General features: G+C 54.8%; 2 protein-coding genes across 2 annotated transcripts; both read left to right on the top strand.

Moving 5' to 3' along the window:
* Positions 1 to 1,226: 1,226 nt before the first annotated feature.
* Positions 1,227 to 3,717, top strand: LOC129042555 (protein FAM90A5-like). The gene is made up of 3 exons (XM_054498748.2): positions 1,227 to 1,369; positions 1,828 to 1,936; positions 2,516 to 3,717. The coding sequence occupies exons 1-3, from the start codon at positions 1,227 to 1,229 to the stop codon at positions 3,476 to 3,478; spliced, it is 1,215 nt and encodes a 404-aa protein (XP_054354723.2). The 3' UTR covers positions 3,479 to 3,717.
* A 4,367-nt stretch (positions 3,718 to 8,084) lies between these two features.
* Positions 8,085 to 11,561, top strand: LOC129042564 (protein FAM90A3). The gene is made up of 4 exons (XM_054498760.2): positions 8,085 to 8,234; positions 8,700 to 8,899; positions 9,358 to 9,466; positions 10,046 to 11,561. The coding sequence occupies exons 1-4, from the start codon at positions 8,106 to 8,108 to the stop codon at positions 11,006 to 11,008; spliced, it is 1,401 nt and encodes a 466-aa protein (XP_054354735.2). The 5' UTR covers positions 8,085 to 8,105; the 3' UTR covers positions 11,009 to 11,561.
* Positions 11,562 to 11,796: the final 235 nt, after the last annotated feature.

Genomic DNA, 11,796 nt, shown 5'->3' on the forward strand with positions numbered 1-11,796 from the left:
CCTGCTATTGTGGTAGAGAGGAAGATAACTTCTCCCTATGAATTTGTGTTTGGAAGTCGCCTAATGAAATGGCAAGAGTAGCGATTCAAGTTGTGACGGGAAGCGTCCCTTATCCCTGATTTCAAACAGACCTGCCAAAGGGTGACATAGGCCATGCCCTGTGGCTTCGATCGTTCTGTCCGTCAGGGAGCTAGAATCATCGGGTCTTCTACCGGAGTGAATCGTGATAGACCTAAGTCCAGTCTCCAGAATCAGTTGTTTGTTTGGGGTTGAAAGCTCCACTCCCCATACCTAGGCCACGGGCCCTGTGGCAGGCGAGGTTTACTCTTGGGCTAGGTAATCATGGCAGAGGAACACACAATATCTGAGGATGCACACAGCACATTGCTTTCCACAGATCTGACCGACTGGTGGTGAGGTCTGCTCATCACCGCACCGGCAAGGAGTTAGCTGGGGGCTTCCTGTGGGTGTGTGAATATCCAATGTGCTTAACCATCGACATGTGTGTGTTTGTGTGTGTTTCAGGTGACCCAACAATCAACCCCTGAAAAAGGCGGTCATAAAACCCCCAGGGGATGAAGACGATGGCACGTCGTGACCCCAAAACCGGGGCAAACAGACTCGTGCGAGCCCAGACCCTCCAGAAGCAGCGGAGGGCCCCAGTTGGGCCAAGGGCTCCCCCGCCCGATGAAGAAGACCCCAGGGTAAGTCTAGCCCTGGATCTCTTGGGTATCGGGGTGGGGGTGGGAGCGGGGGGAGGGGGTGTAACAGGGTCCTCAGATACTGGGTTGGATTCCAAAGAGTTCTGTCACCACCACCCAGGCTGCTTTTCCCGTCCAAGGTGGGCGTGGCTTGGGACCTCCTCCCCCGCCCCACAGGTCCCTTGAGAGACTCTTGGGAGCAACCTCCCTTTCTACTTAGAATCCTGTGTAGCCACGTTTGGCCGTGTTGTTGACATCGGGTTCACCATCGTGCCCCTTAGAACCTTGAGTCCTTCCTTTTACAGTTCCTCCGTCACATGGGCTTTGGGAGAGAACATCGTATCCGAACTCTCCCAGCACTTAACGGCCCCCATGCCGGTGTCCCCTCTTTAGAATCCTTATTCAGCTCTGAATTCACAGTCCGTGGCTTCAGCTCACTCACTGACATCACTTCCTTTCCACCCACAGCTCAAGTGCAAAAACTGCGGGGCCTTTGGCCACACGGCCAGAAGTACCAGGTGCCCCATGAAGTGCTGGAACGCAGCCCTGGTTCCACAGACCTTTGGGAAAAAGGAAGGGAAGGAAAACCTGAAGCCGTGGAAGCCCCGGATTGAAGCGAAGCCGGGGCCCTTGAACAAGGATAAGGGAGAGAAGGAAGAGAGACCAAGGTGAGCAGAGGGAGGGGTTTTCACCACTCTCAGGGTAGTGCCTCCTAAGGACATGGTGTCTCTGCACCTGCACAGCGTGTGCCTTTCCGTCTCTGGGCCAGGGAAGGAACGCTGCAGAGAAATAGACCGGAGCTCCGTTTCCTCCGGGGTTCCACACCCAGGAGCTCCTTTGGCTCTGGGAGATTCAGGGACGGGGAGAGGCGGGGGCGCTTCGTGCAGTTTCCCCACGACGGCGAGAAAAGCAATGGGATCCAAATCACAGTCCTTAGTTGGGAAGCCTAGAGGGCCACCTGGAAGATGGAAAGGTTGGCACGTGAGGGAAGGGGCAGAGGCGGAAATGGCACCAGATGTCCATTTGTGTATCACAAAACACGGAATGGGACTGGGCCCCGGACAGGGTTCTCCCTGTCTCCTGGGGAAAACCAGGGGCCACGGCCTGACCTTTTTCTCTTCTGCAGGCAACAAGACCCGCAGAGGAAGGCTCTCCTCCACATATTTTCCGGCAAACCTCCAGAGAAGCCGCTGCCAAATCGAAAAGGATCCACGGAATCTTCGGATTATCTGAGGGTGAGTGTCACCCTGGGCCCCTGGTCTTTTTCTCCTCTAGGTCACCCTGGTTGATTTCCTTTCAGCTTCCCATCTGCGGGAGGGAATCGGGGAACCCCTCTTTCTTGCCTTCTCGGGGTCGGGGACTCCACGATCCTTCCGGGTCAATTTGATTCCAGGCGAAGGCATCTGAAGATGCCGTATTTCCTGCTGCTTTCTTTCTGTCCAATTATGGCAAGCCTGCCAACAACATGTTCCCAGCGGCATGAGGAAATTAGTCCCTCGGAGGCCCCAAACACGGAGAAGGCTAAACTCAGGAACATGCATGTTTTCAGAGAAGACGTCCTGAGTACCCTTGAGCCACCAACCTGCCTTCAGAAGGGCATTAGTCCGTTCCACTTCATGGAAGGCTGAGTGGAGGTTCATGTGTCTTGTCCTGATCAGCACTCAGGTGGAGGGTCTGTCCCTACTTCCAAGGACCGCCTGTCGATACTGTCCTAAGAATTTCATGGCGTGTGCACCTTGTCTTTGGATGTGGTTGATTTTCATGTCGGCTCCACGCTGAGGAACTTCTAACCTGTGTTGTTTCCTTTCTTTCAGGTTGCAAGCGGGCCAATGCCGGTCCACGCAACCAGTAAGAGGCCGCGCGTGGACCCTGTCCTCACCGATCGCTCAGCTACCCAAATGTCTGACAGGGGCTCCGCCTTGGCTTCACTGTCTCCCCTCAGAAAAGCCAGTCGGAGCTCCTCCTCAAGTCTTGGAGCAAAGGAAAGACAGACAGGGGCTGCGGCCGACATCCCTCAGCCTGCAGTGAGGCACCAGGGCCCCGAGCCTCTCCTCGTGGTGAAGCCGACACACAGCAGCCCTGAGGGTGGCTGCCGAGAAGTTCCCCAGGCCGCCTCCAAAACCCACGGCCTGCTCCAGGCCATCAGCCCCCAGGCACAAGACCAGCTTCCTGCGGTGACCTCACAGCCCTGCCCACCAGCCCCCACACAGGGCTTGGGCCTCGGCTCCAATCTCAGCTTCAGGCCAGGAGCCAAGAGACCTGCGCAGGCTCCGATTCAGGCTTGCCCGAACTTCCCCAAGAAACCGAGACTGGGTCGCTTCCAGATCCCCGAAAACGCCACCCAGGGAGTTGAGCTGGGGGCCCCGGAGAATCTGCAACCTCCGCCAGCCGCAACGGAACTTGGACCAAGTAGGTCGCCCCAGATGGGCAGGAGGACACCCGCCCAGGTGCCCAGCGTCGACCGGCAGCCACCGCACAGCAGACCTTGCCTGCCTACCGCCCAGGCCTGCAGCATGTCCCATCACCCAGCGGCCAGCTATGATCCGGCCCAGCCTCTCAGAGTGCTCTTCCGGAGACTGGAAAACGGATGCTGGAGCTCCAGCCTCCTGACAGCCCCCTCATTTCACTCTCCTGAGAAGCCGGGAGCCTTCCTCGCTCAGAGCCCTCGTGTCTCAGAGAAGTCCGAGGGTCCCTGTGTTCGTGTCCCACCGAGCGTCCTCTATGAGGACCTTCGGGTTTCCTCCTCCTCAGAGGACAGCGATTCTGACCTGGAGTGAGACTGCAGGTGGCAGGGGCTCCTTGGCCTCCAGCTCCCGTGACTTGGAGGGGACTGTGGGACTGAGGAGCGGTAGAGCACGGAGCAGACTCTGTGCGGTGACTCCGAAGCTCCCCGGCTGCGGCGCCTCTGTGGATGTGGGAGCCCAGGCCAGGCAGGGAGCAGATGCGGGGACTCTGCCTCCTTGAATTCTGGTGAGGGACATTGTAGTTCGCATGGGTATCCGGAAACGCGCCAGGAAAAGCTTCCGTGCCAGTGATTCGTTGCCTCAGAAACTGCCTGACGCGCAGGAGTCAGACTTCCGCTGGGACGTCAATAGGAAACTGGGGAACTACTGTGTATTTGCTCTCTAGATGACTGAATAAGGGAAAAGTTAGGGAACCCTGAGAGGTGCAGCCCTCCCGCTGTGCCCCGCCCTGAGAGCAGTGTTTCGGACGCTGTGAAGCGTGCTGTGCAAAGCGCTCTCGGGGTCTTTCCTCAGCCTCGAAAACTGGGCTCTGGAATGCCTTTGTAAATATGTGTGTTTCATTGGTTTTGAAGTGAATAAAATTCTCAAAAAGATGACATATTGTCTTTTGACTCTCATTCCGTGTTTGTGTTTAACTGATTTTCCAAGCGAAGGGGTGGCCTGCCCCTCCACACCTGTGGGTGTTTCTAGTCGGGTGGGATGAGAGACGGAGAAAAGAAGTAAGACACAGAGACACAGTATAGGGAAACAACAGTGGGTCCAGGGGACGGGCACTCAGCACACCGAGAACCTGCAGCGGCACCGGCCTCTGAGTTCCCTCAGTTTTTATTGATTACGATTCTCATTATTTCAGCAAAAAGGAAGGTAGTAGGAGAGCAGGGTGACAATAAGGAGAAGGTCAACAAAAAACATGTGAGCAAAGGAATCTATATCATAATTAGGTCCAAGGGAAGGTACTCTGCCTGGACGTGCACGTAGGCCAGATTTATGTTTCTCTCCACCCAAACATCTCAGCGGAGTAAAGAATAGCAAGGCAGCATTACTGCAAACATGTCTTGCCTCCCGCCACAGGGCAGCTTTTCTCCTATCTCAGAGTTGAACAAAGGTACAATCGGGTTTTACACCGAGACATTCGGTTCCCACGGGCAAGCAGGAGACAGTGGCCTTCCTCCATCTCAACTGCAGGAGGCTTTCCTCTTTTACTAATCCACCTCAGCACAGACCCTTAACGGGTGTCAGGCTGGGGGACAGTCAGGTCTTTCTCATCCCACGAGGCCATATTTCAGACTATCACATGGGGAGAAACCTTGGACAATACCCTGCTTTCAAGGGCAGAGGTCCCTGCGGCTTTCCACGGCATTGTGCCCCTGGTTTATTGAGACTAGAGAGTGGCAATGACTTTTACCAAGTATACTGCTTGTGAACATTTGGTTAACAAGGCACGTCCTGCACAGCCCTAGATCCCTTAAACCTTCATTTCATACAACACAGGTTTTTGTGAGCTCCAAGCTGGGGCAAAGCGGCTGGGGCAAAGTGACTGGGGCAAAGCTACAAATTAACAACATCTCAGCAAAGCAATTGTTTAAAGTACAGGTCTTTTTCAAAATGGAGTCTCTTGTGTCTTCCCTTTCTACATAGACACAGTGAGAGTCTGATCTCTCTTTCTTTTCCCTACATCCAAGGGCTTGAAAATTTCTTGACTTGTTAGCAACCCAAATCGTTATGTCTCCGAAACAGAGTTGACTGAGGGCACCGCAGGGCTGGGCAGGACCTTTGACTTCTTATCCATCCACAGGAGCAAGAAAACCTCAGCCCCACTCTACCGACACGCACCTAGTAAAATTCCGCCAACTGAATCTCACGCACGCTAACACGTGGGGAGGGTTGCTTGCACCACGAGTCCCCATTTGGCTCAACCGCCGATGCCAAATGTGTGGCCCCAGTTACGACGGCCCCCGTGAAGTGGCTTCCGGATGTGCGAACGAACCAGGCAGAGTTTCATTGGCCAAATAGACCCCAGCAAAGCTGAAGTTAACTCCCAGATTTGGGATGTCCTTCCGAGGTAAAACATTCATCCCGTCTTCTTTCCGGATGTCTGACACCGGGCCTTTCCATGGTTCTCCCCCTGATCCTAAGAGTAGCTGAGGTAGAGACTCACTGAAAGATCTAGGCAGGGATATCCCATCATGCACAGGCTATCTCCATTCTCTGACCTGGGAACAACTCTGAGCGGGATTCCACATCTAGGAGGCCTCGGAACGGAGCGGGATTTTCTGAGACACACCAAATGGCTGCTCCCTTTGCACCGCTGATGAGGGTCGTTATCTTGATTATCCAGATCACCTAGAAAGTATCCGTATCCAGAATCCATAAGATCAACTCTCTGCTCCTCTGACAGCAGAAGGAGCATGACCACAATGAACCAAAGAGGGTGGAAGGAAACGATGTGAGACCAGAAAGCTCAGAGAACGGCCACAGGGGGTCGTAAGCAGGGCTTCCAACCTGAATCATGAATAATTAATGAAGCGCAAATCAAAGGGGAATCGAGTCTCAGCAGGTGCAATTTATCCAACGGGAGATCGCCGGAGGGCCAACAAGATTGAGAAACTGGGAGTCGGGTGCAGTGTCAAGGGGGACGCGACTGGTTCCAAAGCTCAAGAAGACCATGGGGTCACTTGGGCTACATGAGAAAACGCCCCAGTGTGCTGCTTCAGCATTCCGACTCCTGCCTGTCCCTTCCCATCCAAGGGACATGGACCCTAACTCCTGCAGGTGCAGATGACCATGGGCAGAATTAAGGGTCGTGGCACAAAAGTTCACCGACACGGGAGTTCCACAGGAGGTCCGGTGGATCTTCGCAAATCCAGAGAAATGGCAATGGGACCCAGGGAATTAGAGCCTCAGAGGCGTCCGGGAGACTTCTCAGGCATAATGCCTGGAGTGGCAAGACCAGCTGAAAAGGGAGCCAGGCACTGAAGGACAAAGCGGTGTTGACTTCCTTCATCTGTGTTCCCCAGTGCAGTCCAATTCACGGTGGTTTCCAAGCGCCTCCTGGAGGAGAAAACACATGAGGGTGTTGTCAGGGTTCTCTGCCGACAGACTTACGGTGGGGAAGAAAGAGAAGCTCTGAAGATGGATCATGGCCGTGACTGCATGTCAAGGAGAATCTCCTTGCTGACACTGAGGCCTACGTGGAGATATAGTAAATACGGTCCAATTAAAAGGTGTCTGTTTTACCACATTTTTTAAAACAAAACAAAACAAAAAAACCAAAAAGATGGAAAAGAAGACAGGGGTACAGGCACCAGTGTTACATGTCTGACGGGGAACATCTATTCTTCAAAGCTTGCAGCTGTACACCTAGGTTTTAGAATGTCTGTCAGCAGTGGACATGATCTTAGAGTGGGCTGTGCAGACAGACCTTTCCGGGTCATGCGATTGGATTAAGTTAATGGTAATTAAGGTGCATGTAACTGATTAGGTTAGGGTACGTTCCACGTCAGGTGACCAGAGGCAGTATAAAAGGCAGCCTGGAAACAGAGGTCCCTCTCCGCCCCTTCCTCCGTCTTCCTGGATGCTGCATCGCTTCCAGCGGGGCTGCTCCAGCAGCTGCCCATCTCAGCGCCAGCCGGGGAAAGAAAGTAGACGGGTAATTTCAGGTTCGTTTCACTGAACAGTTGTTTGTTTCCCGCAATCCCTGAGGGGTGGGGGGAAAAGAGACAAAGGAGACTGAAAGAAACCGATCACACAGGGGCTTGCTGATGGGGTAGGATGTGCTTGCTCTCGTTTCCAGTAATTCTTGGAAGAGAAAACGAGAAAACATTTCCGTCTCCATGGGTGGGATAAGACCAAGATGGGAATGCGAAAAGAAATGAACTGCAGCACGCTGAATGGGTGGGTAAATGGAAAAAGGACTTTGGAAAAAAAAGGGTGGTTTGCCCTTCAGCCGTGTAAGAAATCGATACGATATGGCACGTGTTCACTGTTTGTTTAGATGAATTCGTGGGGCATGTGTAAAATACCAGAACAATAAATAAAGAGGGGCTGGAGCGAAAGCCAGAAAGCTAGAACAGGAAAGACCATCACCTGCTATTGTGGTAGAGAGGAAGATAACTTCTCTCTATGAATTTGTGTTTGGAAGTCGCCTAATGAAATGGCAAGAGTAGCGATTCAAGTTGTGACGGGAAGCGTCCCTTATCCCTGATTTCAAACAGACCTGCCAAAGGGTGACATAGGCCATGCCCTGTGGCTTCGATCGTTCTGTCCGTCAGGGAGCTAGAATCATCGGGTCTTCTACCGGAGTGAATCGTGATAGACCTAAGTCCAGTCTCCAGAATCAGTTGTTTGTTTGGGGTTGAAAGCTCCACTCCCCATACCTAGGCCACGGGCCCTGTGGCAGGCGAGGTTTACTCTTGGACTAGGTAATCATGGCAGAGGAACACACAATATCTGAGGATGCACACAGCACATTGCTTTCCACAGATCTGACCGACTGGTGGTGAGGTCTGCTCATCACCGCACCGGCAAGGAGTTAGCTGGGGGCTTCCTGTGGGTGTGTGAATATCCAATGTGCTTAACCATCGACATGTGTGTGTTTGTGTGTGTTTCAGGTGACCCAACAATCAACCCCTGAAAAAGGCGGTCATAAAACCCCCAGGGGATGAAGACGATGGCACGTCGTGACCCCAAAACCGGGGCAAACAGACTCGTGCGAGCCCAGACCCTCCAGAAGCAGCGGAGGGCCCCAGTTGGGCCAAGGGCTCCCCCGCCCGATGAAGAAGACCCCAGGGTAAGTCTAGCCCTGGATCTCTTGGGTATCGGGGTGGGGGTGGGAGCGGGGGGAGGGGGTGTAACAGGGTCCTCAGATACTGGGTTGGATTCCAAAGAGTTCTGTCACCACCACCCAGGCTGCTTTTCCCGTCCAAGGTGGGCGTGGCTTGGGACCTCCTCCCCCGCCCCACAGGTCCCTTGAGAGACTCTTGGGAGCAACCTCCCTTTCTACTTAGAATCCTGTGTAGCCACGTTTGGCCGTGTTGTTGACATCGGGTTCACCATCGTGCCCCTTAGAACCTTGAGTCCTTCCTTTTAGAGTTCCTCCGTCACATGGGCTTTGGGAGAGAACATCGTATCCGAACTCTCCCAGCACTTAACGGCCCCCATGCCGGTGTCCCCTCTTTAGAATCCTTATTCAGCTCTGAATTCACAGTCCGTGGCTTCAGCTCACTCACTGACATCACTTCCTTTCCACCCACAGCTCAAGTGCAAAAACTGCGGGGCCTTTGGCCACACGGCCAGAAGTACCAGGTGCCCCATGAAGTGCTGGAACGCAGCCCTGGTTCCACAGACCTTTGGGAAAAAGGAAGGGAAGGAAAACCTGAAGCCGTGGAAGCCCCGGATTGAAGCGAAGCCGGGGCCCTTGAACAAGGATAAGGGAGAGAAGGAAGAGAGACCAAGGTGAGCAGAGGGAGGGGTTTTCACCACTCTCAGGGTAGTGCCTCCTAAGGACATGGTGTCTCTGCACCTGCACAGCGTGTGCCTTTCCGTCTCTGGGCCAGGGAAGGAACGCTGCAGAGAAATAGACCGGAGCTCCGTTTCCTCCGGGGTTCCACACCCAGGAGCTCCTTTGGCTCTGGGAGATTCAGGGACGGGGAGAGGCGGGGGCGCTTCGTGCAGTTTCCCCACGACGGCGAGAAAAGCAATGGGATCCAAATCACAGTCCTTAGTTGGGAAACCTAGAGGGCCACCTGGAGGATGGAAAGGTTGGCACGTGAGGGAAGGGGCAGAGGCGGAAATGGCACCAGATGTCCATTTGTGTATCACAAAACACGGAATGGGACTGGGCCCCGGACAGGGTTCTCCCTGTCTCCTGGGGAAAACCAGGGGCCACGGCCTGACCTTTTTCTCTTCTGCAGGCAACAAGACCCGCAGAGGAAGGCTCTCCTCCACATATTTTCCGGCAAACCTCCAGAGAAGCCGCTGCCAAATCGAAAAGGATCCACGGAATCTTCGGATTATCTGAGGGTGAGTGTCACCCTGGGCCCCTGGTCTTTTTCTCCTCTAGGTCACCCTGGTTGATTTCCTTTCAGCTTCCCATCTGCGGGAGGGAATCGGGGAACCCCTCTTTCTTGCCTTCTCGGGGTCGGGGACTCCACGATCCTTCCGGGTCAATTTGATTCCAGGCGAAGGCATCTGAAGATGCCGTATTTCCTGCTGCTTTCTTTCTGTCCAATTATGGCAAGCCTGCCAACAACATGTTCCCAGCGGCATGAGGAAATTAGTCCCTCGGAGGCCCCAAACACGGAGAAGGCTAAACTCAGGAACATGCATGTTTTCAGAGAAGACGTCCTGAGTACCCTTGAGCCACCAACCTGCCTTCAGAAGGGCATTAGTCCGTTCCACTTCATGGAAGGCTGAGTGGAGGTTCATGTGTCTTGTCCTGATCAGCACTCAGGTGGAGGGTCTGTCCCTACTTCCAAGGACCGCCTGTCGATACTGTCCTAAGAATTTCATGGCGTGTGCACCTTGTCTTTGGATGTGGTTGATTTTCATGTCGGCTCCACGCTGAGGAACTTCTAACCTGTGTTGTTTCCTTTCTTTCAGGTTGCAAGCGGGCCAATGCCGGTCCACGCAACCAGTAAGAGGCCGCGCGTGGACCCTGTCCTCACCGATCGCTCAGCTACCCAAATGTCTGACAGGGGCTCCGCCTTGGCTTCACTGTCTCCCCTCAGAAAAGCCAGTCGGAGCTCCTCCTCAAGTCTTGGAGCAAAGGAAAGACAGACAGGGGCTGCGGCCGACATCCCTCAGCCTGCAGTGAGGCACCAGGGCCCCGAGCCTCTCCTCGTGGTGAAGCCGACACACAGCAGCCCTGAGGGTGGCTGCCGAGAAGTTCCCCAGGCCGCCTCCAAAACCCACGGCCTGCTCCAGGCCATCAGCCCCCAGGCACAAGACCAGCTTCCTGCGGTGACCTCACAGCCCTGCCCACCAGCCCCCACACAGGGCTTGGGCCTCGGCTCCAATCTCAGCTTCAGGCCAGGAGCCAAGAGACCTGCGCAGGCTCCGATTCAGGCTTGCCCGAACTTCCCCAAGAAACCGAGACTGGGTCGCTTCCAGATCCCCGAAAACGCCACCCAGGGAGTTGAGCTGGGGGCCCCGGAGAATCTGCAACCTCCGCCAGCCGCAACGGAACTTGGACCAAGTAGGTCGCCCCAGATGGGCAGGAGGACACCCGCCCAGGTGCCCAGCGTCGACCGGCAGCCACCGCACAGCAGACCTTGCCTGCCTACCGCCCAGGCCTGCACCATGTCCCATCACCCAGCGGCCAGCTATGATCCGGCCCAGCCTCTCAGAGTGCTCTTCCGGAGACTGGAAAACGGATGCTGGAGCTCCAGCCTCCTGACAGCCCCCTCATTTCACTCTCCTGAGAAGCCGGGAGCCTTCCTCGCTCAGAGCCCTCGTGTCTCAGAGAAGTCCGAGGGTCCCTGTGTTCGTGTCCCACCGAGCGTCCTCTATGAGGACCTTCGGGTTTCCTCCTCCTCAGAGGACAGCGATTCTGACCTGGAGTGAGACTGCAGGTGGCAGGGGCTCCTTGGCCTCCAGCTCCCGTGACTTGGAGGGGACTGTGGGACTGAGGAGCGGTAGAGCACGGAGCAGACTCTGTGCGGTGACTCCGAAGCTCCCCGGCTGCGGCGCCTCTGTGGATGTGGGAGCCCAGGCCAGGCAGGGAGCAGATGCGGGGACTCTGCCTCCTTGAATTCTGGTGAGGGACATTGTAGTTCGCATGGGTATCCGGAAACGCGCCAGGAAAAGCTTCCGTGCCAGTGATTCGTTGCCTCAGAAACTGCCTGACGCGCAGGAGTCAGACTTCCGCTGGGACGTCAATAGGAAACTGGGGAACTACTGTGTATTTGCTCTCTAGATGACTGAATAAGGGAAAAGTTAGGGAACCCTGAGAGGTGCAGCCCTCCCGCTGTGCCCCGCCCTGAGAGCAGTGTTTCGGACGCTGTGAAGCGTGCTGTGCAAAGCGCTCTCGGGGTCTTTCCTCAGCCTCGAAAACTGGGCTCTGGAATGCCTTTGTAAATATGTGTGTTTCATTGGTTTTGAAGTGAATAAAATTCTCAAAAAGATGACATATTGTCTTTTGACTCTCATTCCGTGTTTGTGTTTAACTGATTTTCCAAGCGAAGGGGTGGCCTGCCCCTCCACACCTGTGGGTGTTTCTAGTCGGGTGGGATGAGAGACGGAGAAAAGAAGTAAGACACAGAGACACAGTATAGGGAAACAACAGTGGGTCCAGGGGACGGGCACTCAGCACACCGAGAACCTGCAGCGGCACCGGCCTCTGAGTTCCCTCA

Source organism: Pongo pygmaeus, chromosome 7, assembly GCF_028885625.2.
Source record: "Pongo pygmaeus isolate AG05252 chromosome 7, NHGRI_mPonPyg2-v2.0_pri, whole genome shotgun sequence".
NCBI lineage: Eukaryota > Metazoa > Chordata > Mammalia > Primates > Hominidae > Pongo > Pongo pygmaeus.